The sequence below is a fragment of the Pleurodeles waltl genome, chromosome 8 (genome assembly GCF_031143425.1).
Source record: "Pleurodeles waltl isolate 20211129_DDA chromosome 8, aPleWal1.hap1.20221129, whole genome shotgun sequence".
Taxonomy (NCBI): domain Eukaryota; kingdom Metazoa; phylum Chordata; class Amphibia; order Caudata; family Salamandridae; genus Pleurodeles; species Pleurodeles waltl.
The window spans coordinates 1,260,495,581-1,260,522,532 of NC_090447.1; the positions used below are offsets into that span (position 1 = coordinate 1,260,495,581).

General features: G+C 47.1%; 1 protein-coding gene across 4 annotated transcripts in view; it reads right to left on the reverse strand.

Moving 5' to 3' along the window:
* The window catches only part of USPL1 (ubiquitin specific peptidase like 1), a 357,088-nt gene that overhangs the window by 259,773 nt on the left and 70,363 nt on the right, over positions 1-26,952 (reverse strand). For all 4 annotated transcript variants that reach the window (XM_069202190.1, XM_069202189.1, XM_069202188.1 and 1 more), the window contains one exon: positions 8,672-8,801. In XM_069202190.1, coding sequence (XP_069058291.1) covers positions 8,672-8,801 — 130 coding nt within the window. The remainder of the gene's footprint in view (positions 1-8,671; positions 8,802-26,952) is intronic.

A 26,952-nucleotide genomic window follows, 5' to 3' on the forward strand; every position in this document is an offset into this window, starting at 1 on the left:
GTTGGACATTGTGGAAGTCTGCAGCCCTAGCCACCAGTTGCGAGTATGAGGTACTGTCCTCTGGCGGTGACGGCTTTGTGGGGTATGACTCGGGATCATTGTCCGGCACTGGGGTGTCATACAGGTCCCAAGCGTCTTGATCCTGATCGTCATGACTTATGGTAGTTTGCGCTGGTGAGTGCATTTGTGGCGGTGTTTGTGCCGGCGATGCCTGTGGAGGAGAGGGCGGAGGCGTGACTTTTTTAACCACTTTGGCTTGTGGTTGTGTGTCATCCTTTGGAAGTCCGATCCTTCTTTTCCTCATGATTGGGGGAAGGGTTGATATCTTCCCTGTATCTTGCTGGATGCACAGTCTCTTTTGTGTGTAGTCCGATTCTACACTTTGGAGCTCTTGTCCAAATTTGTGCATTTGGCCACTTAGTCCTTGTTCCTCTGAGTAGGATGAAGGTGTGGTATTTTTCGGCGCCGAGAGAGAATCTTTTTTTTTGGTTTCGGCACCGACAGAATTTTTGTTCCTTTCGGCATGGATTCTCGGTGCCGATGTTTTTCGGTGCCGGTATCTTGTTTTTGTCTCTCGGAGCCGCTTTCTCGGCTCCGAGGTTGCTCCATGGCGGTCCCTCGACCGGAGTCGGGTGTCTTCGCTATGGGCGTGCCCTTTTTCGGCCCCTTCGACGGGTCGCCTGATTTATGGGTCGAGCCATGGCCTGTTGGCAGTGGCGTCCCCTGGGCTTTCGGTTTGTCGATGGATTTACTTTGACGTCTTACTCACAGTTTGTTGCTGTTGTTCGACGTCGGAGTCTCCGGATTCTGATTCCGGAACCGAGAATGTTTCCTCTTCGTCGTCGAAACGTTGTTTTGTCGACGTGGACGCCATTTGGTGACGCCTGGCTCTTCGGTCCCGGAGTGTTTTTCTGGACCGGAAGGCTCGACAGGCTTCACAGGTATCCTCCTTGTGCTCGGGGGACAAGCACAAGTTACAGACCAAGTGCTGATCTGTATAAGGATACTTACTGTGACATTTTGGGCAGAAACGAAACGGGGTCCGTTCCATCGGCTTCGATGTCGCACGCGGTCGGGCCGACCAGGCCCCGATGGGGGATCGAAACTGCCCCAAAGTCTTCCGATGATCGGTGTCGATGTACCTAACTATCCCGATACCGAACGGAACAATACCGACGCTTTCTTCCGAGATTCTGACTAACTTTCCGAACCGAAACACGGAGCGAAAAGGAATACGTCCGAACCCGACAGCGGAAAAAAACAATCTAAGATGGAGTCGACGCCCATGCGCAATGGAGCCAAAGAGGGAGGAGTCCTTCGGTCCCGTGACCAAAAAGACTTCTTCGAAGAAAAACAACTTGTAATACTCCGAGCCCAACACCAGGCAGCGGACTGTGCCAAACATGTGTATCTGCAGCAACATATGCCATCGAACGTACACATTACTACTTCAATACCATACATTTTGTATTTTTAAAACAACTCCCTTTCTTGTAATTCCCTGCCGATCATCGAAGAGCTTACTTTGTCAAATTTTAAAGTCTGATAAGTGCTGGAGACTAGTACTGGACTATCTCAATTTGTACCCGAATTGCAAAACATACGCTGTACAGACAAACATAACAACAGATTAATAACAAAAAAATCTAGCACCAGGATCATATTTAACATTCTTCTCTCAAGGCAGAATACAATTTGGATTTATACGATGTCAGTGAGATGTCTGTAGTCTCATATGTTGATACATTGACAAAAAAAACATTTAAAACATGTAGACAAAAAAAGTTAATGTTCTTGAACTTCCACCAACCAACCTCAATACTCTTGCCTATCACCCTTGCTCTAACCCCGGACACAGAGAACTTGCAAAGTAGATCTAGAGGACGCTGCTTCTCCTATCTAACAGGAAAAACCAAGAACACCATCCAATTAGACATCAGAACATCTCATTCACTCACAATCTTCTACAAGAAGCTAAAGACCTGGCTATTAGAGTGATTCCCAAGATCGCCACTCCTACATAGTGCCTGGATATCCTAACTGGTCATAGGTTCATGTTCTATAAATCTGGCTACATTACATAAGAATTATCCAGTGAAAGAACATTACTCACTTTGGGTTGATGGAAAAATGTGGACAGTGTCTAAGCCTCCTAGTCTTTTTCAAGAAATCGAGGTATAAAAAGGATTCCTCAATATTGGCAGAATATATTTACCACATTATGAATCAATCCTATAGTTACCAGAAAGGACTAGAAAGATGAATATACACATCCTAAGAGAAATACAAAGACATCAGCAGGTTGTAAGAGGGAAATGTAATGGCTCAGGATTGAAAAATCACGTGCACAAACACAAAACCCTGAGATGACTCAACCACACAAATTGCAGAATTAAATGCACTGCTCTTAGCCTTCCAGAAAACGGATAAATCAGTTTATATCACAGTTGACAGGATAATGTATCAGACTATGTTCAAACACTAGGAAAGCATTGATTACTAAATTTCACAAGAACTATTCAAAATCAAGCAGCACTGAGCTTAGAAAGCTGTCCTCCAGGTAGAACTTCCATTGGGGGGGGGGGGGGGGGGGGGTTACGTACACGCTGGCAAACCAAACTGAGGGGATTCCCTTTACAGGAAATTCTGCTGCTGAGGCGGATTGGAATTCTGCTAAATAGCAGGCATAACCCTGTCAAAAACCAAAACTGACCAGGATATACACACTGCAGGTTAATCATCACACAGTCAAAACGACCTGCCTCAAGGCTTTACAGAGTAGTATAATTTCTTCTTGGGACAAGATGGAATCCCTAAAGTCAATATTCCTAAAACAGACCACATACAAAAAGAATCTCACCGATTAAACCAAACAAAAGCTCTCATAAAGGAACAACCTCTGCGCCTGCTAGAGTGTCTGCAACATTATGCATCTCAAAGGACAACTATTGGTGGCCACTGATGCTAAGCCAAGAAAGCAATATCTACTGCAATGGAAAAATCTCTCCAAAAATGTAACATTCTACAATGGTGAGACCCTCAACAACCTCAAATGGAAAAAGTAGTGCATCCCTTCAAAATCACATATTTGGACCATGTTGGCCCACTTAGTAGAGGTTGGCAGCATTCATACATTTCATTCTGCTTGAGAGCCAGCTTCTATCTGTAACGTATAAGGAGAGGTACTTATTAAGGTCGAAGTAAGTCTCTAATTCACACACCTCTTTAAGCCCTGGTCAAATGGAGTGGGTGAGGATTAATGGTACATTAAAATTACCATTGAGGGCAAAGTTTCAATATAATGGTGGCTCATGAGTCTACAACAAAACTTTACATCATAAGCCAAGACTAAACTTATGAGAGGCTGCTCAGCGTCAAAATGCATATACCACACCTGCCAAGATGAGAAATCCACATGGTCAAAAATTTATTGCTTTGCTGCAGGATTTGCAGCATGACCAGGGCAGACTAAACCAGACTACAAATCCAATACTGTATTAAGCAACTGACTGGCTGCTTCAGGTTGTGAACTTGAGGTAGAGGGATTTGGATTGAAGAATGAGTTCCAGCTCATCAAGATCCTATGGCAGTGTTGGGGATGAAAGGCACAAGAGATGATAGTGCCACAGCTACCTGAGAAAAGAAATATGACTGGTGTATGTGGACACAGTAATGCTATATCATGGTGTCTATGCTATCTAACAGACTAGTCTACCTTTCACAGTTACCAATGATGGTGCGATCAACCATGTTGCTGAACTTGTCTCAGTCAGCTACCCATCAAGAAACTGAAGAACAATGATTCCTTAGCACAGATCAAAAAGTGGTAAAGACAAACATCGGCTGACAATGTAACAATGCCAACTGCACAGAACTTGAAAATGAATCAGATGAAAACTTTCTAAAGTTCAAGTGTTTGTAGTTCACAAGATTCAGAATTGCCACAATGTGACACTGTCCTGTCGATGGGAAAACTATTAGGAAATGTAACTAACAAATTAAAGTTTCCAAAGACACTTCCTTGCAAACTAAACCAGAACTCAAATGAAGTGCAACGGAATATGTAAATCCGTTTAAGCTTAATGTTGGCCTCCAGCTGACATTAATTTGACTACAAATGTGGATCATAAAGGTGGCTATTCCTTCTGAGGATGGTGCACGCACACTACGTTCTGGGCATCCAGTTGCAACAATTAAAAGGTTTGCTATATTTTCAGAGATGTAAGTTGACATTGACTGTCACCAGGGAAGCATGGTGAGTTACGGGAGTACTGTCAGGTTCTTAAAGGCACAGTCCCAGTTTTTTTCTACTAGGTCTTGCATTGCAGCCTACTGGCTAACAAGATCTTGTATTCCCCGTTCTCACACTTCGACATAAATATATACACTTTTTTATTTTATTTATTTTTTAAAATAAAAAGTGGTCTGGAATCATGCCCCATTTGACTATTGAGGAGGGTCCTGTGGAAAATAAACAATGTTACAATATGCAAATAGGAGAGGACCAAGAACAGTTGGCACAGACCCATTTCAACACTCCATTTTTTGTTTTCCCCTCTAAGTTAGAACATTTTTCCACAGGTAGGTTGAATGGTATAGTGTTCTAACACCATTACTACCCTCTTGCCTTGGGCTACCCGTTCAATAAACACTCCCATCTTGTATAGAATTTATTGAGAGGGTGTTTATCTGCAGAAAGCTACAGTGCTTTACTATTGATGAATGGCAATATATTAGTGTTTTTCAAAAGCACACTGAACCTATCAACTGTTAATCAATTAAATCAATGTGCTCTAAATTCCCCTCCCAACAGAGCTCACATTTCAGAGCACCAGTGTGCAAGTAATTGAAATTGAACCTCAGGGGAAAGAAAGAGGAAAAAAAATAAAAAAATAATAATAAACACAGGATAAAAAAAGTCATACAAATCTTTGAAAGAAATCAACACTGCAGCGCTAGGCTGCCTTGGTTATGGCAGGACATCCTGCTTACAACGCCTTGTCTTGTTTAATTATGTTCACAAAAGGTGAAATATACTTTATTCTATGAAAGGTGAGGAATCACTTTAATTGATGCGACAGGGGTTTTCTTTTGCTGCTACTCTACTTTCAAAATGTGGTCAACGATGGGAAAAGACTATAGTGATCATTGAGAAGTTAATAAGGAAACAGTTCCTTCTTTAACATGGATGAGCTGATTGGACTTGACAGCAGAGAATTAATTACTGGCAGCTGCTGTGAAAATGGAAATTGTGAGAAAATGGGGTGTACTTAATGGTGTGGTTGTGTGACCTCACAGTGTAATAGACTAGTGAAACTTTTTAAGGTCCAGTAGGTTTTGTATGTCAAACCCTCGGTAGCTGTGGCACTGAGCAGCATGGCTTACACACAGGATCAAGTGTTAAACATTTAAACAAGACCAAAACAATTGAAGAAATCTACACTGCACCAATTTATAAAAATAGACTATTTTATTAGAATTTGGGCAGTACAACAAAAAAGATCCACCGGAAGATTCCAGAGACATGGATTTTACAAGAAATAATTTTAAAAAATGCATTGTCCTTCAACCGTGAACAAACCTTGGCAAATTTGGGTAAGCATTGATGTGGTTGGGTAGAAGTACTTGGGGCAAACACCTCAAGCAGGGAGCTAGTCAGGTCCTTAGAAATAGTTACCTCCACAAAAGAAGCAGTTCAACAGTTCCAGGCACTTCATCTGCATTGAAATTAATTACTATGGAGTTGTCCTGATGCAAAAGATGAAGTATGCTGAAGATGCTCCAAGGATGCAGTGGATGATGTGGGAGGAGTGGACAGAGGCGCTCTTTCTGCAAGCACTCCTCGGTCCACGAAGATGGTGAAGGGGTCCTGGTTGCGGGGTCTACGCCCCAAAAGACCTCCCAGGTCTGGCCAACATCCGTTAGCCACTGTACTACCAGTCACCCCGTGTCACGGTCACAGGCAAATCCTTACAGGGTTGATAACTAGCCTTCTGAGTCACCAACGAGCTCTCCAACTGCACTCCCTGGCTCAGTGAACTCAGGTGCAACTCTTGCATTGTCTTTTGTCCCTGGTGGTGCACACCTTCGGTGGTAGCAGCTTGAAGACTTTGGGCTATCAACTTGCCTCAGCAGCTTTTCTCAGCTGTCTGCCCTCTGCTGCGAACAGGATGCCAGTTGACTGGCCCTTGAAGTTTTTTGGCTTGAGTGGGCTCTGGAGATGGCTCCTCCTTGAGCAGGACAAGGAAGACACAATCCCTCTCTTCGCTAGCCACAGGATGCAGCAGGTACAGTCTTCAATGGTGCAGCCTCTCTCTGCTGGTGTCTCGGTGCAGCAAGCACTCCTCCTTCGTTCCCTCTTCGTGGTCAGTTGAGATCTGAGGTCTAGATGCCAGGAGTGCTCCCTTTATGCTCAGAAAGTGCCCAGAGGGCAGGATGGAATTAGTAGCCAGTGGACTACCAGGTTCCCTCCCACCTGGTGCCCACTTCCTGTGCAGTGTGGAAACTAGCTATGCCAGAAGGCACAATTCTGCCCCTCCAAAGATGGTGTGACCCCTCTCTTGGTGTTCAGACCTCACTAGCCCACCCCTGGGGTGTGGCTACCTCAGGGTTACACACTTCTGGGGAAACTGATGTGGTATCTGGTTTCCCTCTCTGCTCTCCATGCCAGCATGTCAGTCAGTCTAAACAAAGGGGGAGCCCCCGCCTCCTTAATATTACATATTTGCCCTTCAAAGACAGCATCTCTTTCCTAGCCTGCCTTTTTGGGATATAGCTCAAGTGGCTTCCTGCAGGGGGCAGTAACACCTCCCCAGCCTGCAATCCCTCACTGTTCTCCTTCCTGCAAGTCGTTAGCACATCTCTTTAGGAGGGCAAAAAGCTGTCTTGTGAAACAGGCTCCATGTGTGCCCGGAAAGATATAGGAGTTTTTAAAGGCAACAAATTGGCAGCCTTGTAAGAGCTACACACTGCAACAAGTTGCACTAACCTCGACTTGAGATACAAGTCGAGCATAATGTAACAAGCTGTTTGATACCTCGAAGTGCCCACTTTAGTCATACCTTTCAGGTGTTAGCACAGCTGCATGGTCAATGTGTAACCCTGTGCTTGCACATTGAGCGACCAAGTCTTTTCACAGTAAACTCTGTTTTGCATGTTACTGTCAGAATATTTAAAATATATGTCCTGCCTGTGTCATATGTTGCGTCCTGCCTTAGGACTCGATAGGCCTTGCAAGAGGGGTGACTTACACACCTTACACAGATGTACAGGGGAAGTAGCGGCTTTGCATCAGGCTAGCAAAGCACAACTACTCTACCAGTCTGAAGTGAGGGGAGGGTTATGAGGGACTTTCAAGGTGGCACAACCAGTGCTGCAGCATTGGGGTACCTCTCTAACTTTTATGCCATGGGTGCCAGGGTACTTACTTTTCTAGAGACTTACAGCTAAGTTAGCTATTTCCAATAGGGTACAGCCATATATTTTAGGGTCGGGCATTGGGACCTAGGTCTGGTTAGCAGGCGTCAGTGCACTGAATAAAAAAACCAACAGCACCAGTTGAAAAACCTAGGGGTGACCATACAAAAAGAGGTATTTGGTTACAGAAATTTAAAGTAAAAATTGTGCATTTACTTAAGCAACATGGGAAACCCAGGCTTGCATTGTGGTAGGCTCTGTGTCAAGCTGCCTAGATAACTGACAAAGTTAACAAACACTATAGCCAGGGTTTGACCTTATCACACTGCTCCTTTCCCTCTCCCTTCACTGCAAATCATTTTCCTCAGCCTTGGGATTTGCCGTGGCAACTGTTGACAGCAGCAAAACGGCAAGAACATTATTGAACACAAGAGTTGCGAGAGCGCATGCTCTCACGTGCTCAATCTAAAAATGAGGTTTGCACCACACAGGTTTATCTCCACATTTAATTTCATAATAAACACCATCAACAGACATTACCAACGGTAATGTACTGACATGCTAGAATCCCTTTTAAGCCCCATCCAAAACTTTGGTGACTAACATTTTTCCAGCCACAGACCATTTTTTGGTTGAAAGAAAAACCTGATACCCGCTCTCTTGGGTACACCTGCATGTAGTGTCTGCAACACACTGTAAAGCGCCTAGAAAGCTAAAAGTAAGATTCCCGTTGAAAAACAGTGTCTGAGTTTCCAGACATGTGCTATATAAAAAGGCACAATGACTCTCAGCCTTGGGTAAGTCCAGTAATATTACAGATATTTCAAAAAGCTGCTGATGGACTATCTCTCTTGCAAAAGCCCAAAAAAACTGTTTATTTGGCGAAGACTGGTTTTTACATATTAAGTGGTTTTCTAATGCAACAACTCAAAAACTGCATTTATTTCAAATGCATTTATTTTGCAGGAAGTAGAAACTGGGCTCCAGGCATGCAGTAGGATTCCCATTAGTAAATCTAAAAGAATCATCTCTATACTAATCAACCAAAAAAAAAAAAAAAGCGCCACGCAACTTTCACATTTTGAGAATGATACACATTTTAGCTGTTCTTTAAGAGAGAAACCGTTGTCTGACCAACTACTAATTCCAAAATACTACTATAATAGAGAATACATTTTATTTTCTAACAAAAGATTGCCAAAAAAACTGAATAACTTCATGCAACATTTGGGAATAATTTCTCCAATATGCTTACTGATCTTGACTTTTGAAGCCACACTGCAAGCATTCGAATTTCCAAACAAAAGAATGTTCGAAAACCTTCTGGAAACAGGAATCCTTTTGTAGAAGCAGCGGCAAAGCAAAGACAGGCATGTCGTTCTTTCCTGAAGTAAAACAAAGCGACACGTTAATTGACACATTTGCATTACATGAATCCTAGTAATCAGTCTGTCAATCTTTATTCAGCATTTGCCATATGAGTAAAAACATAGCTAATACAGTACATAAAATGAGCACTGGGCAGTTAAATATATTTAAAAATCACTAATCAAGGAATTTGTAAGAAATTTCACCCGGTTTAGTGCACAATATCAACCAAAAGTTAATTACATAGATCTTCATAGCGTTTTCTGATTACCAAGGCCACTTTTATAAAATTGATAACAGCTTAACAAATATCTACTGTGCGTAGTTACGGCGATACACCATGCCAGCCTTATATTTTGGGAGGTTAGGGCTACGTAGGATGAGAACAAAAAAAAGAAACTATAAAAAAAAAAAAAAAAAAAAAAAAAAAAAAAAAAAGCTCACAAGCCTGCATAAAGTGGACAAAAACAGCGTAAAATAAGTTGTACATTCTTTCAAAAAATTGTCACATCGCCATGGAGGAGGATCCTGTTGGCAGGTTCCTTGCAAGGGAATGGCTAACTTAAATTGCACTGTGCATAATTTAAAGAGTACGATAAACAATAAGTGTGATTTACTACCCATTCTAAAGAAGGTTCCTATCCACTTATAGTTGACACAGAAGAATATCAAAATACTGTTTCGTTGTACTGGGCCTTCTCCAACCACAACTTCATACAATAATCGAAGTATTGCTGTTTAACAGCCAAGGGTTATTAATTGCGATTATATAATTTCTATCGACTCAAGGGTTTTCCCTCAATAGGTAAATCAGGAACTCCAGTCCACTTTATCAAGTGTGACAGTCAATAAGAAAAGTTTTAAGTACATGTACTGGACACTGGTCACTACGGGTTTCCTGGCTACATGATGACTTCACTTAAAAAAGGGATGTGTGGAATCCAACATCTCGTATTAATAAACCCTCACTGATGCCAGTGATGGATTTATTAATACATGCACCCAGAGGATACCTTAGAGTTGGCCCCTGAAAACATACCAACGACCCGTGTGGGAACGGACTAGTTTTAGCCAGCCTGCCACCATCAGACACTAATCTCAACCCCCCCACTCACCCACCACCCAGGGTTAGACCCTTTGCTCTCTGGCACAGCTTTGAAGCTCACTGCTAGGTGTTACAGTTCCTGCAGGGGGGAGGTGTGAAGCACCTCCACCCAGAGCAGGCTTTGTTTCTGTCCTCAGAGAGCACAAAAGCTCTCACCGCATGAGGTCAGAAACTCGTCTCAGCAGCAGGCTGGCACAGACCAGTAAGTCCTGCACTGAACAATTGGGTAAAATACAGGGTGCATCTCTAAGATGCACTCTGTGTGCATTTTTTAATAAATCCAACACTGGCATCAGTGTGGGTTTATTATTCTGAGAAGTTTGATACCAAATGTAGGAAGTTGGCTCTGTATGTGCTATTTCAAAGTAAGGAATAGCATGCACAGAGTCCAAGGGTTCCCCTTAGAGGTAAAATAGTGGTAAAAATAGATAATACTAATGCTCTATTTTGTGGTAGTGTGGTCGAGCAGTAGGCTTATCCAAGGAGTAGTGTTAAGCATTTGTTGTACATACACATAGACAATAAATGAGGTACACACACTCAGAGACAAATCCAGCCAATAGGTTTTTGTATAGAAAAATATCTTTTCTTAGTTTATTTTAAGAACCACAGGTTCAAATTCTACATGTAATATCTCATTCGAAAGGTATTGCAGGTAAGTACTTTAGGAACTTCAAATCATCAAAATTGCATGTATACTTTTCAAGTTATTCACAAATAGCTGTTTTAAAAGTGGACACAGTGCAATTTTCACAGTTCCTAGGGGAGGTAAGTATTTGTTAGGTTAACCAGGTAAGTAAGACACTTACAGGGCTTAGTTCTTGGTCCAAGGTAGCCCACCGTTGGGGGTTCAGAGCAACCCCAAAGTCACCACACCAGCAGCTCAGGGCCGGTCAGGTGCAGAGTTCAAAGTGGTGCCCAAAACACATAGGCGAAATGGAGAGAAGGGGGTGCCCCGGTTCCGGTCTGCTTGCAGGTAAGTACCCGCGTCTTCGGAGGGCAGACCAGGGGGGTTTTGTAGGGCACCGGGGGGGGACACAAGCCCACACAGAAATTTCACCCTCAGCAGCGCGGGGGCGGCCGGGTGCAGTGTAGAAACAAGCGTCGGGTTTGTAATGGAAGTCAATGGGAGATCTAGGGATCTCTTCAGCGCTGCAGGCAGGCAAGGGGGGGGTTCCTCGGGGAAACCTCCACTTGGTCGAGGGAGAGGGACTCCTGGGGGTCACTCCTCCAGTGAAAGTTCGGTCCTGCTGGTCCTGGGGGCTGCGGGTGCAGGGTCTCTCCCAGGTGTCGGGACTTAGGATTCAAAGAGTCGCGGTCAGGGGGAAGCCTCGGGATTCCCTCTGCAGGCGGCGCTGTGGGGGCTCAGGGGGGACAGGTTTTTGTACTCACAGTCTTAGAGTAGTCCTGGGGTCCCTCCTGAGGTGTTGGATCGCCACCAGCCGAGTCGGGGTCGCCGGGTGCAGTGTTGCAAGTCTCACGCTTCTTGCGGGGAGCTTGCAGGGTTCTTTAAAGCTGCTGGAAACAAAGTTGCAGCTTTTCTTGGAGCAGGTCCGCTGTCCTCGGGAGTTTCTTGTCTTTTCGAAGCAGGGGCAGTCCTCAGAGGATGTCGAGGTCGCTGGTCCCTTTGGAAGGCGTCGCTGGAGCAGGATCTTTGGAAGGCAGGAGACAGGCCGGTGAGTTTCTGGAGCCAAGGCAGTTGTCGTCTTCTGGTCTTCCTCTGCAGGGGTTTTCAGCTAGGCAGTCCTTCTTCTTGTAGTTGCAGGAATCTAATTTTCTAGGGTTCAGGGTAGCCCTTAAATACTAAATTTAAGGGCGTGTTTAGGTCTGGGGGGTTAGTAGCCAATGGCTACTAGCCCTGAGGGTGGGTACACCCTTTTTGTGCCTCCTCCCAAGGGGAGGGGGTCACAATCCTAACCCTATTGGGGGAATCCTCCATCTGCAAGATGGAGGATTTCTAAAAGTTAGAGTCACTTCAGCTCAGGACACCTTAGGGGCTGTCCTGACTGGTCAGTGACTCCTCCTTGTTGCTTTCTTTGTTCCCTCCAGCCTTGCCGCCAAAAGTGGGGGCCGTGGCCGGAGGGGGCGGGCAACTCCACTAAGCTGGAGTGCCCTGCTGGGCTGTGACAAAGGGGTGAGCCTTTGAGGCTCACCGCCAGGTGTTACAGCTCCTGCCTGGGGGAGGTGTTAGCATCTCCACCCAGTGCAGGCTTTGTTACTGGCCTCAGAGTGACAAAGGCACTCTCCCCATGGGGCCAGCAACATGTCTCTGGTGTGGCAGGCTGCTGGAACTAGTCAGCCTACACAGACAGTCGGTTAAGTTTCAGGGGGCACCTCTAAGGTGCCCTCTGTGGTGTATTTTACAATAAAATGTACACTGGCATCAGTGTGCATTTATTGTGCTGAGAAGTTTGATACCAAACTTCCCAGTTTTCAGTGTAGCCATTATGGTGCTGTGGAGTTCGTGTTTGACAGACTCCCAGACCATATACTCTTATGGCTACCCTGCACTTACAATGTCTAAGGTTTTGTTTAGACACTGTAGGGGTACCATGCTCATGCACTGGTACCCTCACCTATGGTATAGTGCACCCTGCCTTAGGGCTGTAAGGCCTGCTAGAGGGGTGTCTTACCTATACTGCATAGGCAGTGAGAGGCTGGCATGGCACCCTGAGGGGAGTGCCATGTCGACTTACTCGTTTTGTCCTCACTAGCACACACAAGCTGGCAAGCAGTGTGTCTGTGCTGAGTGAGAGGTCTCCAGGGTGGCATAAGACATGCTGCAGCCCTTAGAGACCTTCCTTGGCATCAGGGCCCTTGGTACTAGAAGTACCAGTTATAAGGGACTTATCTGGATGCCAGGGTCTGCCAATTGTGGATACAAAAGTACAGGTTAGGGAAAGAACACTGGTGCTGGGGCCTGGTTAGCAGGCCTCAGCACACTTTCAATTGTAAACATAGCATCAGCAAAGGCAAAAAGTCAGGGGGCAACCATGCCAAGGAGGCATTTCCTTACACCAAACTTCCCAGTATTCAGTGTAGCCATTATGGAGCTGTGGAGTTCGTTTTTGACAGACTCCCAGCCCATATACTCTTATGGCTACCCTGCACTTACAATATCTAAGGTTTTGCTTAGACACTGTAGGGGCATAGTGCTCATGCACATATGCCCTCACCGGTGGTATAGTGCACCCTGCCTTAGGGCTGTAAGGCCTGCTAGAGGGGTGACTTACCTATGCCACAGGCAGTGTGAGGTTGGCATGGCACCCTGAGGGGAGTGCCATGTCGACTTAGTCATTTTCTCCCCACCAGCATACACAAGCTGGCAAGCAGTGTGTCTGTGCTGAGTGAGGGGTCCCTAGGGTGGCATAAGACATGCTGCAGCCCTTAGAGACCTTCCCTGGCATCAGGGCCCTTGGTACCAGGGGTACCAGTTACAAGGGACTTACCTGGGTGCCAGGGTTGTGCCAATTGTGGAGACAATGGTACATTTTAGGTGAAAGAACACTGGTGCTGGGGCCTGGTTAGCAGGGTCCCAGCACACTTCTCAGTCAAGTCAGCATCAGTATCAGGCAAAAAGTGGGGGGTAACTGCAACAGGGAGCCATTTCTTTACAGTAGCCGTAAGAGTATATGGTCTGGGAGTCTAACACGAACTCCACAGCACCATAATGGCTACACTGAAAACAGGGAAGTTTGGTAAACTTCTCAGCACAATAAATGCACACTGATGCCAGTGTACATTTTATTGTAAAATACACCTCAGAGGGCACCTTAGAGGTGCCCCCTGAAACCTTATCCGACTACCTGTGTAGGCTGACTGGTTCCAGCAGCCTGCCACCCCGAGACATGTTGCTGGCCACATGGGGAGAGTGCCTTTGTCACTCTGTGGCTAGTAACAAAGCCTGCACTGGGTGGAGATGCTATCACCTCCCCCAGGCAGGAGCTGTAACACCTGGCGGTGAGCCTCAAAGGCTCACCCCCTTTGTTCCAGCACCACAGGGCATTCCAGCTAGTGGAGTTGCCCGCCCCCTCCGGCCACGGCCCCACTTTTGGCGGCAAGGCCAGAGGAGATAATGAGAAAAACAAGGAGTCACCACTGACCAGTCAGGACAGCCCCTAAGGCAACCTGAGCTGAAGTGACTGACTTTTAGGAATCCTCCATCTTGCAGATGGAGGATCCCCCCAATAGGGATAGGAATGTGACCCCCTCCCCTTGGGAGGAGGCACTAAGAGGGTTTAGCCACCCTCAGGGCTAGTAGCCATTGGCTACTGCCCTCCCTGACCTAAACACACCCCTAAATTCTGTATTTAGGGGCTCCCCTGAACCTAAGAAATCAGATTCCCGCAACTTACAAAGAAGAGGACTGCTGAGCTGAAAAACCCTGCAGAGAAGACGGAGACACCAACTGCTTTGGCCCTAGCCCTACCGGCCTGTCTCCCTCCTTCAGAAGAAAACTGCTCCAGCGACGCTTTCCCCAGGACAAGCGACCTCTGAATCCTCAGAGGACTGCCCTGCTTCCAAAAGACCAAGAAACTCCCGAGAACAGTGGCCCTGTTCAACAAAGACTGCAACTTTGTTTCCAGAGGAGCAGATTTAAAGACCCCTGCAACTCCCCGCAAGAAGCGTGAGACTTGCAACACTGCACCCGGCGACCCCGACTCGACTGGTGGAGAACACACAGCTCAGAGAGGACCCTCCGGCGACTCTACGACTGTGAGTAACCAAAGTTGTCCCCCCTGAGCCCCCACAGCGACGCCTGCAGAGGGAATCCCCAGGCTCGCCCTGACCGCGACTGTCTTAGACTCCATTTCCCGACGGCTGGAAAAGACCCTGCACCCGCAGCCCCCAGCGCCTAGAGAAACGGAACTTCTGTGCAGGAGTGACCCCCAGGAGGCCCTCTCCCTTGCCTAGGTGGTGGCTACCCAGAGGAGCCCCCCCCTTGCCTGCCTGCACCGCTGAAGAGACCCCTTGGTCTCCCATTGAAAACCGAAGGAAACCCGACGCTTGTTCCCACACTGCACCCGGCCGCCCCCGCGCTGCTGAGGGTGTACTTTCTGTGCTAACTTGTGTCCCCCCCCGGTGCCCTACAAAACCCCCCTGGTCTGCCCTCCGAAGACGCGGGTACTTACCTGCAAGCAGACTGGAACCGGGGCACCCCCTTCTCTCCATTGAAGCCTATGTGTTTTGGGCACCTCTTTGACCTTTGCACCTGACCGGCCCTGAGCTGCTGGTGTGATAACTTTGGGGTTGCTCTGAACCCCCCAATGGTGGGCTACCTTGGACCAAAAACTGAAACCTGTAAGTGACTTACTTACCTGTTAAAACTAACAATAACTTACCTCCCCCAGGAACTGTGAAAATTGCACTAAGTGTCCACTTTTAAAACAGCTTATTGTGTTTTATGACAAAAGTATACATGCTAATGTAATGATACAAAGTTCCTAGAGTACTTACCTGCAATACCTTTCAAACAAGCTATTACATGTGAAATTTGAACCTGTGGTTCTTAAAATAAACTAAGAAAATATATTTTTCTATTACAAAACCTATTGGCTGGATTTGTCTCTGAGTGTGTGTACCTCATTTATTGTCTATGTGTATGTACAACAAATGCTTAACACTACTCCTTGGATAAGCCTACTGCTCGACCACACTACCACAAAATAGAGCATTAGTATTATCTCTTTTTACCACTATTTTACCTCTAAGGGGAACCCTTGGACTCTGTGCATGCTATTCCTTACTTTGAAATAGCACATACAGAGCCAACTTCCTACATTGGTGGATCAGCGGTGGGGTACAAGACTTTGCATTTGCTGGACTACTCAGCCAATACCTGATCACACGACAAATTCCAAAATTGTCATTAGAAATTGATTTTTGCAATTTGAAAAGTTTTCTAAATTCTTGAAAGTCCTGCTAGGGCCTTGTGTTAGTCCCTGTTAGCATTTCTTTTAGAGTTTAAAAGTTTGTTAAAAGTTTGAATTAGATTCTATAACTAGTTTTAGTTTCTTAAAAAGCATTCCAACTTTTAGAAGTATAATGTCTAGTACAGATATGAATGTGGTGGAACTCGACACCACACCTTACCTCCATCTACAGATGAAAGAGCTAAGGTCACTCTGTACCATAAGAAAAATAACAATGGGCTCCAGACCTACCAAAGTACAGCTCCAGGAGCTGTTGGCAGAGTATGATAGAGCCAACCCCTCTGTGGATAACACAGAGGAAGATGATAGTGAATTGGAGGAAGATTCCCCCCTACCAGTCCTATCTAGGGAGGACAGGGCCTCTCAAGCCCTGACTCCAAATATAATAGTCAGAGATGCTGCTTCCCTCACAGGAGGGACCAGCACCTCTGAAATCACAGAGGATAACTCCAGTGAAGAGGACATCCAGTTAGCCAGGATGGCCAAAAGATTGGCTTTGGAAAGACAGATCCTAGCCATAGAAAGGGAAAGAAAAGAGATGGGCCTAGGACCCATCAATGGTGGCAGCAACATAACTAGGGTCAGAGATTCTCCTGACATGTTGAAAATCCCCAAAGGGATTGTAACTAAATTTGAAGATGGTGATGACATCACCAAATGGTTCACAGCTTTTGAGAGGGCTTGTGAAACCAGAAAAGTGAACAAATCTCACTGGGGTGCTCTCCTTTGGGAAATGTTCACAGGAAAGTGTAGGGATAGACTCCTCACACTCTCTAAAAAAGATGCAGAATCTTATGACCTCATGAAGGGTACCCTGATTGAGGGCTTTGGATTCTCCACTGAGGAGTATAGGATTAGATTCAGGGGGGCTCAAAAATCCTCGAGCCAGGCCTGGGTTGATTTTGTTGACTACTCAGTGAAAACACTGGATGGTTGGGTAACTGGAAATGAAGTGCATGACTATGTTGGGCTTTATAATTTGTTTATGAAAGAACACATTTTAAGTAACTGCTTCAATGAAAAGTTGCATCAGTATCTGGTAGACCTAGGTCGAATTTCTCCCCAAGAATTGGGAAAGAAGGCAGACCACTGGGTCAAGACTAGGGTAACCAAAACTTCCACTGGGGGTGACCAAAAGAAAGGGGTTACAAAACCTCCCCAGGAGAAAGTGGGTGACACTAGAAACAAAGAAAAAGAGTCCTCTGTAGGCCCCCAAAAACCAGAACAGGTGGGTGGGTCCCAAGACACAACCCAAAACAAAGGTGGGTACCAGGTAAGAACTGGGATGCCACTAAGGCATGGTGCCATAACTGTAGACAGACAGGGCACCACACCAAGGACACTTCTTGTCCCAAAAACAAACCCCCTAGCAAAATCCCAGGGGGTAACCAGTGTAGCCATTGGGGATGACTCCTCAGATGAGGAGGTCTTCATAGCTTTCAACTGGAAAATGGGCCCAACAGGTGAGTTGGAGATTCCAGAGGGAAGTAGACACTTCCACCACCTACTGGTGAATGGAATCCCAGCCACTGCCCTGCGAGACACTTGTGCCAGTCACACTATTGTGCATGACAGGCTGGTGTTCTCAAACCAGTACATCCCAGGTGAGATGGCCAGAGTAAGAGTTAGCCCAGACAGGGTCACTGATAGGCCTGTGGCTTTTGTGCCCATAGAAGGGGGTGGGACTTTTAGCTGGAGAAGGGTGGTAGTCAGTACAGACCTCCCCCTTGATTGTCTCCTTGGAAATGACTACCCAGAGGCTAGTCAGAGCCCAAGAGAGGAACTGGTCCAGTGCCAGTCCTCTCCCAAGGATTCTGGAGGTCCTGCCCCTGCAGTAACTGCAAGTAGGCCCCAGAAGAAAAAGAAAAGAAAACAGACTAGGAAAGGTGGGCAACCTTTAGCCAAGGTTCCAGCAAGCCAAGGAGATTCTGCTCCAGTAGGGGAGAACTCCAAAAGTGGCACTGGTACAGTCCAACCTTACTCACAAGAAGTCCTGGCTAGTCAGGCAACTGTTAAGCCTGAGTGTGTGGCTCCTCAGCTAACAGAAGAAAGAGTGGAAGAAGGGTGTTTACTACAAGATGTGGTAACCCCCCACTCTAATACAGCAGACAGGCACCCTGAACCCAAAGAAGCCTGTAACTTAGCCCCTTCCCTTGTAGGTGAAGAGCTAAAGGTGTGGTTCTGGGCACTGACAGCTGTCACTGGCCTCTGCTGGGTGTTAGCCTTTATGGCTGCACTATCCTTGGCAAGGTGGTCTGACCCCATGCCAAATAGCAAATTAGGCCCCCTGACCCTGTTGGTCATGGTGGGGTTACTCCAGCTCTGGGTAACCTCTTTGGGTAAGCTAGGGGTGGCCCTGGCTAAGATAAGATTAGCAGAGGTGGATACCTCTAACCTCAAAATAGAGAGAATGGGTGGAGACATTAAAGACACAGACAAGAGGCAATTCAGACTAGGTCCTATTACTGTGGAACTGGGTCAGTTCCCCAGGGGGAATGACCTGAGCAGGAGGATGTAAGGCAGAGTAGGCCCTGCAACAAACCAGCCTATTTCCTCTACTCTTCCTCGCCTGACAGACTAGGAAGACTCTCCCAGCTTTGGCTGGGTCTCCTGGCCTGTGGGCTGGGGGGGCTTGTGTAAAGAAATGGCTCCCTGTTGCAGTTACCCCCCACTTTTTGCCTGATACTGATTTGACTGAGAAGTGTGCTGGGACCCTGCTAACCAGGCCCCAGCACCAGTGTTCTTTCACCCAAAATGTACCATTGTCTCCACAATTGGCACAACCCTGGCACCCAGGTAAGTCCCTTGTAACTGGTACCCCTGGTACCAAGGGCCCTGATGCCAGGGAAGGTCTCTAAGGGCTGCAGCATGTCTTATGCCACCCTAGGGACCCCTCACTCAGCACAGACACACTGCTTGCCAGCTTGTGTGTGCTGGTGGGGAGAAAATGACTAAGTCGACATGGCACTCCCCTCAGGGTGCCATGCCAACCTCACACTGCCTGTGGCATAGGTAAGTCACCCCTCTAGCAGGCCTTACAGCCCTAAGGCAGGGTGCACTATACCACAGGTGAGGGCATATGTGCATGAGCACTATGCCCCTACAGTGTCTAAGCAAAACCTTAGACATTGTAAGTGCAGGGTAGCCATAAGAGTATATGGGCTGGGAGTCTGTCAAAAACGAACTCCACAGCTCCATAATGGCTACACTGAATACTGGGAAGTTTGGTATCAAACTTCTCAGAATAATAAACCCACACTGATGCCAGTGTTGGATTTATTAAAAAATGCACACAGAGTGCATCTTAGAGATGCACCCTGTATTTTACCCAATTGTTCAGTGCAGGACTGACTGGTCTGTGCCAGCCTGCTGCTGAGACGAGTTTCTGACCTCATGCGGTGAGAGCCTTTGTGCTCTCTGAGGACAGAAACAAAGCCTGCTCTGGGTGGAGGTGCTTCACACCTCCCCCCTGCAGGAACTGTAACACCTAGCAGTGAGCTTCAAAGGCTCAAGCTTCGTGTTACAATGCCCCAGGGCACTCCAGCTAGTGGAGATGCCCGCCCCTGGACCCAGCCCCCACTTTTGGCGGCAAGTCCAGGAGAAATAATGAGAAAAACAAGGAGGAGTCACTGGCCAGTCAGGACAGCCCCTAAGGTGTCCTGAGCTGAGGTGACTCTGACTTTTAGAAATCCTCCATCTTGCAGATGGAGGATTCCCCCAATAGGAATAGGGATGTGACCCCCTCCCCTTGGGAGGAGGCACAAAAAGGGTGTACCCACCCTCAGGGCTAGTAGCCATTGGCTACTAACCCCCAGACCTAAACACGCCCTTAAATTTAGTATTTAAGGGCTTCCCTGAACCTAAGAATTCAGATTCCTGCAACTACAAGAAGAAGGACTGCGAAGCTAAAAACCCCTGCAGAGGAAGACCAGAAGACACCATCTGCCTTGGCCCCAGAACTCACCTGCCTGTCTCCTGCCTTCCAAAGAACCCTGCTCCAGCGACGCTTTCCAAGGGACCAGCGACCTCTGAATCCTCTGAGGACTGCCCCGCTTCGAAGAAGACAAGAAACTCCCGAGGACAGCGGCACTGCTCCAAAAGAACTGCAACTTTGTTACAAGGAGCAGATTTAAAGACCCCTGCAACTCCCCGCAAGAAGCGTGAGACTTGCAACACTGCACCCGGCGACCCCGACTCGACTGGTGGAGAACACACAGCTCAGAGAGGACCCTCTGGCGACTCTACGACTGTGAGTAACCAAAGTTGTCCCCCCTGAGCCCCCACAGCGACGCCTGCAGAGGGAATCCCCAGGCTCCCCCTGACCGCGACTGTCTTAGACTCCATTTCCCGACGGCTGGAAAAGACCCTGCACCCGCAGCCCCCAGCGCCTAGAGAAACGGAACTTCTGTGCAGGAGTGACCCCCAGGAGGCCTCTCCCTTGCCTAGGTGGTGGCTACCCCGAGGAGCCCCCCCCTTGCCTGCCTGCACCGCTGAAGAGACCCCTTGGTCTCCCATTGAAAACCGAAGGAAACCCAACGCTTGTTCCCACACTGCACCCGGCCGCCCCCGCGCTGCTGAGGGTGTACTTTCTGTGCTAACTTGTGTCCCCCCCGGTGCCCTACAAAACCCCCCTGGTCTGCCCTCCGAAGACGCGGGTACTTACCTGCAAGCAGACTGGAACCGGGGCACCCCCTTCTCTCCATTGAAGCCTATGTGTTTTGGGCACCTCTTTGACCTTTGCACCTGACCGGCCCTGAGCTGCTGGTGTGATAACTTTGGGGTTGCTCTGAACCCCCAACGGTGGGCTACCTTGGACCAAAAACTGAAACCTGTAAGTGACTTACTTACCTGTTAAAACTAACAATAACTTACCTCCCCCCCAGGAACTGTGAAAATTGCACTGTGTCCACTTTTAAAACAGCTTATTGTGTTTTATGACAAAAGTATACATGCTAATGTAATGATACAAAGTTCCTAGAGTACTTACCTGCAATACCTTTCAAACAAGCTATTACATGTGAAATTTGAACCTGTGGTTCTTAAAATAAACAAAGAAAATATATTTTTCTATTACAAAACCTATTGGCTGGATTTGTCTCGGAGTGTGTGTACCTCATTTATTGTCTATGTGTATGTACAACAAATGCTTAACACTACTCCTTGGATAAGCCTACTGCTCGACCACACTACCACAAAATAGAGCATTAGTATTATCTCTTTTTACCACTATTTTACCTCTAAGGGGAACCCTTGGACTCTGTGCATGCTATTCCTTACTTTGAAATAGCACATACAGAGCCAACTTCCTACAGCTACCCTGCACTTACAATGTCTAAGGTTTGGCTTAGGCACTGTAGGGGCACAGTGCTCATGCACTGGTGCCCTCACCAATGGTATAGTGCACCCTGCCTTAGGGCTGTAAGGCCTGCTAGAGGGGTGACTTATCTATACTGCATAGGCAGTGTGAGGTTGACATGGCACCCTGAGGGGAGTGCCATGTCGACTTACTCGTTTTGTCCTCACCAGCAGACACAAGCTGGCAAGCAGTGTGTCTGTGCTGAGTGAGGGGTCCCCAGGGTGGCATAAGATATGCTGCAGCCCTTAGAGACCTTCCCTGGCATCATGGCCCTTGGTACCAGGGGTACCAATTATAAGGGACTTACCTGGATGGCAGGGTGTGCCAATTGTGAAAACAAAAGTACAGGTTAGGGAGAGAACACTGGTGCTGGGGCCTGGTTAGCAGGCCTCAGCACACTTTCGATTCAAAACATAGCATCAGCAAAGGCAAAAAGTCAGGGGGTAACCATGCCAAGGAGGCATTTCCTTACACAACCCCCCCCAAACGAAAGAGGATGAGACTAACCTTTCCCAAGAGAGTCTACATTTTCTAAGTGGAAGAACCTGGAAAGGCCATCTGCATTGGCATGGGCAGTCCCAGGTCTGTGTTCCACTATAAAGTCCATTCCCTATAGGGAGATGGACCACCTCAACAGTTTTGGATTTTCACCTTTCATTTGCATCAGACATCTGAGAGGTCTGTGGTCAGTTTGAATTACAACGGGAGTACCAAAGAGGTATGGTCTCAGCTTCATCAGGGACCAAACCACAGCAAAGGCCTCCCTCTCAATGGCACTCCAACGCTGCTCACTGGGGAGTAACCTCCTGCTAATGAAAGCAACAGGCTGGTCAAGGCCATCATCATTTGTTTGGGACAAAACTGCCCCTATCCCATGTTCAGAGGCATCTGTCTGCACAATGAACTGCTTGGAGTAATCTGGAGCTTTTAGAACTGGTGCTGTGCACATTGCTTGTTTCAGGGTGTCAAAGGCCTGTTGGCATTCTACAGTCCAGTTTACCTTCTTGGGCATTTTCTTGGAGGTAAGTTCTGTGAGGGCTGTCACTATGGATCCATATCCCTTCACAATCCTCCTATAGTACGCAGTCAAGCCAAGGAATGCCCTGACTTGAGCCTGGGTTTTTGGAGCTGCCCAGTCCAGAATAGTCTGGATCTTAGGCTGGAGTGGCTGAACTTGGCCTCCACCTACAAGGTGTCCCAAGTAAACCACAGTCCCCTGTCCTATCTGGCATTTGGATGCCTTGATAGAGAGGCCTGCTGATTGCAGAGCCTTCAAAACCTTCTTCCGGTGGACCAGGTGATCCTGCCAGTTGGAGCTAAAGACAGCAATATCATCAAGATAAGCTGCACTAAAGGACTCCAAGCCAGCAAGGACTTGATTCACCAACCTTTGGAAGGTGGCAGGGCCATTCTTTAAACCAAAGGGCATAACAGTAAACTGATAATGCCCATCAGGTGTGGAGAATGCTGTCTTTTCTTTTGCTCCAGGTGCCATTTTGATTTGCCAGTACCCTGCTGTCAAGTCAAAGGTACTTAAGAATTTGGCAGCACCTATTTTGTCAATTAGCTCATCGGCTCTAGGAATGGGATGGGCATCTGTCTTGGTGACAGAATTAAGTCCTCTGTAGTCCACACAAAACCTCATCTCTCTCTTCCATCCTTGGTGTGAGGTTTGGGGACGAAGACCACTGGGCTGGCCCAGGGGCTGTCAGAGTGCTCAATTACTCCCAATTCCAGCATCTTGTGGACTTCCACCTTGATGCTTTCCTTAACTTGGTCAGACTGTCTGAAAATTGAGTTTTTGACAGGCATGCTCTCTCCTGTGTCCACATCATGGGTACACAGGTGTGTCTGACCAGGGGTTAGGGAAAAGAGCTCAGCAAACTGTTGCAGGACCTTCCTACAATCAGAGTGCCGTTGGCCAGAGAGGGTGTCTGAATAGATCACTCCATCTACTGAACCATCTTTAGGGTTTGATGAGAGGAGATCAGGGAGAGGTTCACTCTCAGCTTCCTGGTCCTCATCTATTACCATCAACAAATTTACATCAGCCCTGTCATGGAAGAGTTTTAGGCGGTTCACATGGATCACCCTCTTGGGGCTCCTGCTAGTGCCTAGGTCCACCAGGTAGGTGACCTGACTTCTTCTCTAGCACTGGGTAAGGGCCACTCCATCTGTCCTGAAGTGCCCTGGGAGCCACAGGCTCCAAAACCCAGACTTTCTGCCCTGGTTCAACCATTGCAGCCTTTTGGTCATACCAAAACTTCTGGAGCTGTTGGCTGGCCTCAAGGTTTTTACTTGCCTTTTCCATGTACTCTGCCATCCTTGAACGAAGGCCAAGTACATAGTCCACTATGTCTTGTTTAGGCTCATGAAGAGGTCTCTCCCAGCCTTCTTTCACAAGAGCTAGTGGTCCCCTTACAGAGTGGCCAAACAGAAGTTCAAAGGGTGAGAATCCTACTCCCTTCTGAGGCACCTCTCTGTAAGCGAAGAGCAGACATGGCAAGAGGACATCCCATCTCCTTTTGAGTTTTTATGGGAGCCCCATGATCATGCCCTTTAATGTCTTGTTGAATCTCTCAACAAGGCCATTAGTTTGTGGATGATAGGGTGTAGTGAATTTCTAAGTCACTCCACACTCATTCCACATGTGTTTCAGGTATGCTGACATGAAGTTGGTACCTCTGTCAGACACCACCTCTTTAGGGAAGCCCACTCTGGTAAAGATACCAATGAGGGCCTTGGCTACTGCAGGGGCAGTAGTCGACCTAAGGAATATAGCTTCAGGATACCTAGTAGCATGATCCACTACTACTAGGATGTACATATTTCCTGAGGCTGTGGGAGGTTCAAGTGGACCCACTATGTCCACACCCACTCTTTCAAAGGGGACCCCCACCACTGGAAGTGGAATGAGGGGGGCCTTTGGATGTCCACCTGTCTTACCACTGGCTTGACAGGTGGTACAGGAGACACAAAACTCCTTAACTTTCTGGGACATGTTGGGCCAGTAGAAGTGGTTGACTAACCTCTCCCACGTCTTGGTTTGTCCCAAATGCCCAGCAAGGGGAATATCATGGGCTAAGGTCAGTATGAACTCTCTGAACCCCTGAGGCACTACCACTCTCCTAGTGGCACCAGGTTTGGGATCTCTTGCCTCAGTGTACAGGAGTCCATCTTCCCAATAGACCCAATGTGTTCCAGTTTTCTTGCCATTGGACTCTTCAGCAGCTTGCTGCCTAAGGCCTTCAAGAGAGGGACAGGTTTCTTGCCCCTTACACAACTGCTCCCTTGATGGTCCCCCTGGGCCTAAGAGCTCAACCTGATAAGGTTCCAACTCCATAGGCTCAGTTCCCTCAGAGGGCAGAACTTCTTCCTGGGAAGAGAGGTTCTCTTTTTGGTGTTGTGTTGCAGCTGGTGTCCCAGCTGGCTTTCCTTTTCTCTTGGTAGGCTGGGCCCTTTTTCCAGACTCCAGCTCTACTTTTTCACCCTGAGCCTTGCACTGTGCCCTTGTCTTGACACACACCAGTTCAGGGATACCCAGCATGGCTGCATGGGTTTTCAGTTCTACCTCCGCCCATGCTGAGGACTGCAGGTCATTTCAAAGCAAACAGTCTACTGGGATATTTGAGGAGACCACCACCTGTTTCAGGCCATTGACCCCTCCCCACTGTAAAGTTACCATAGCCATGGGATGAACTTTAGTCTGATTGTCAGCGTTGGTGACTGGATAAGTTTGTCCAGCCAGGTATTGACCAGGGGAAACCAGTTTCTCTGTCACCATGGTGACACTGGCACCTGTATCCCTCAGGCCTTCTACACTTGTCCCATTAATTAAGAGTTGCTGCCTGTATTTTTGCATGTTAGGAGGCCAGGCAGCCAGTGTGGCTAAATCCACCCCACCCTCAGAGACTAATGTAGCTTCAGTGTGACACCTGATTTGCTCTGGGCACACTGTTGATCCCACTTGGAGACTAGCCATTCCAGTGTTAGCTGGAGTGGAGTTAGAAGTGGTAGTTTTCTTGGGACAGGCCTTGTCTCCAGTTTGGTGTCCAGGCCGACGACACCAGGCCTTTTTGGGATCAAAGGTTTTACCCTTGTACCCAAAATTGGTTTGTGAAGAGGCTCTGGGCCCACCCTCCTGTGCAGGATTTTGGGGGCCTGTAGAAGACTCTTTACTATTTTTGTTTTTTGATGTCTCAACACCCTTCCCCTGGGGAGGCTTTGTGACCCCTTTCTTTTGGTCAACGCCTGTGGAAGTCTTGGTCACCCTAGTCTTGACCCAATGGTCCGCCTTCTTTCCCAATTCTTGGGGAGAAATTGGTCCTAGGTCTACCAGATGCTGATGCAGTTTATCATTGAAACAATTACTTAACAGATGTTCTTTCACAAATAAATTGTACAGCCCATCATAATCATTTACACCACTGCCTTGAATCCAACCATCCAGTGTTTTCACTGAGTAGTCTACAAAATCAACCCAGGTCTGGCTCGAGGATTTTTGAGCCCCCCTGAATCTAATCCTATACTGCTCAGTGGAGAATCCAAAGCCCTCAATCAGGGTTCCCTTCATGAGGTCATAAGATTCTGCATCTTTTCCAGAGAGTGTGAGGAGTCTATCCCTACACTTTCCAGTGAACATTTCCTAAAGGAGAGCACCCCAGTGAGATCTGTTCACTTTTCTGGTTACACAAGCCCTCTCAAAAGCTGTGAACCATTTGGTGATGTCATCATCTTCATATTTAGTCACAATCCCTTTAGGGATTTTTAACATGTCAGGAGAATCTCTGACCCTAGTTATGTTGCTGCCACCATTGATGGGTCCTAGGCCCATCTCTTGTCTTTCCCTTTCTATGGCTAGGATCTGTCTTTCCAAAGCCAATCTTTTTGCCATCCTGGCTAACTGGATGTCTTCTTCACTGGGGTTATCCTCTGTGATTTCAGAGATGTTGGTCCCTCCTGTGAGGGAAGCAGCATCTCTGACTATTATATTTGGAGACAGGGCTGGAGTGGCCCTGTTCTCCCTAGTTAGGACTGGTAGGTGGGAATTTTCCTCCAAGTCACTATCTTCATCCTCTGTGTTGCCATCCTCAGAGGGGTTGGCTCTTTCAAATTCTGCCAAAAGCTCCTGGAGCTGTAGTTTGGAAGGTCTGGGGCCCATTGCTATTTTCTTTATTTTGCAGAGTGACCTTAGCTCCCTCATCTTAAGATGGAGGTAAGGTGTGAGGTCGAGTTCCTCCACATTCATCTCTGCACTAGACATTATGCTTCTAAAAGTTGGAATACTTTTTAAGAATCTAAAACTAGTTCTAGGTTCTAATTCAAACTTTCACAAAACTTTTAAACTCTAAAAGAAATGCTAACAGGGACTAACACAAGGCCCTAGCAGGACTTTTAAAAATTTAGAAAAATAGTTCAAATTGCAAAAATCAATTTCTAATGAAAATTTTGGGAATTTGTCGTGTGATCAGGTATTGGCTGAGTAGTCCAGCAAATGCAAAGTCTTGTACCCCACCGCTGATCCACCAATGTAGGGAGTTGGCTCTGTATGTGCTATTTCAAAGTAAGGAATAGCATGCACAGAGTCCAAGGGTTCCCCTTAGAGGTAAGATAGTGGCAAAAAGAGATCATACTAATGCTCTATTTTGTGGTAGTGTGGTCGAGCAGTAGGCTTATCAAAGGAGTAGTGTTAAGCATTTGTTGTACATACACCCAGGCAATAAATGAGGAACACACACTCAGAGACAGTTATAGAAAAATATATTTTCTTAGTT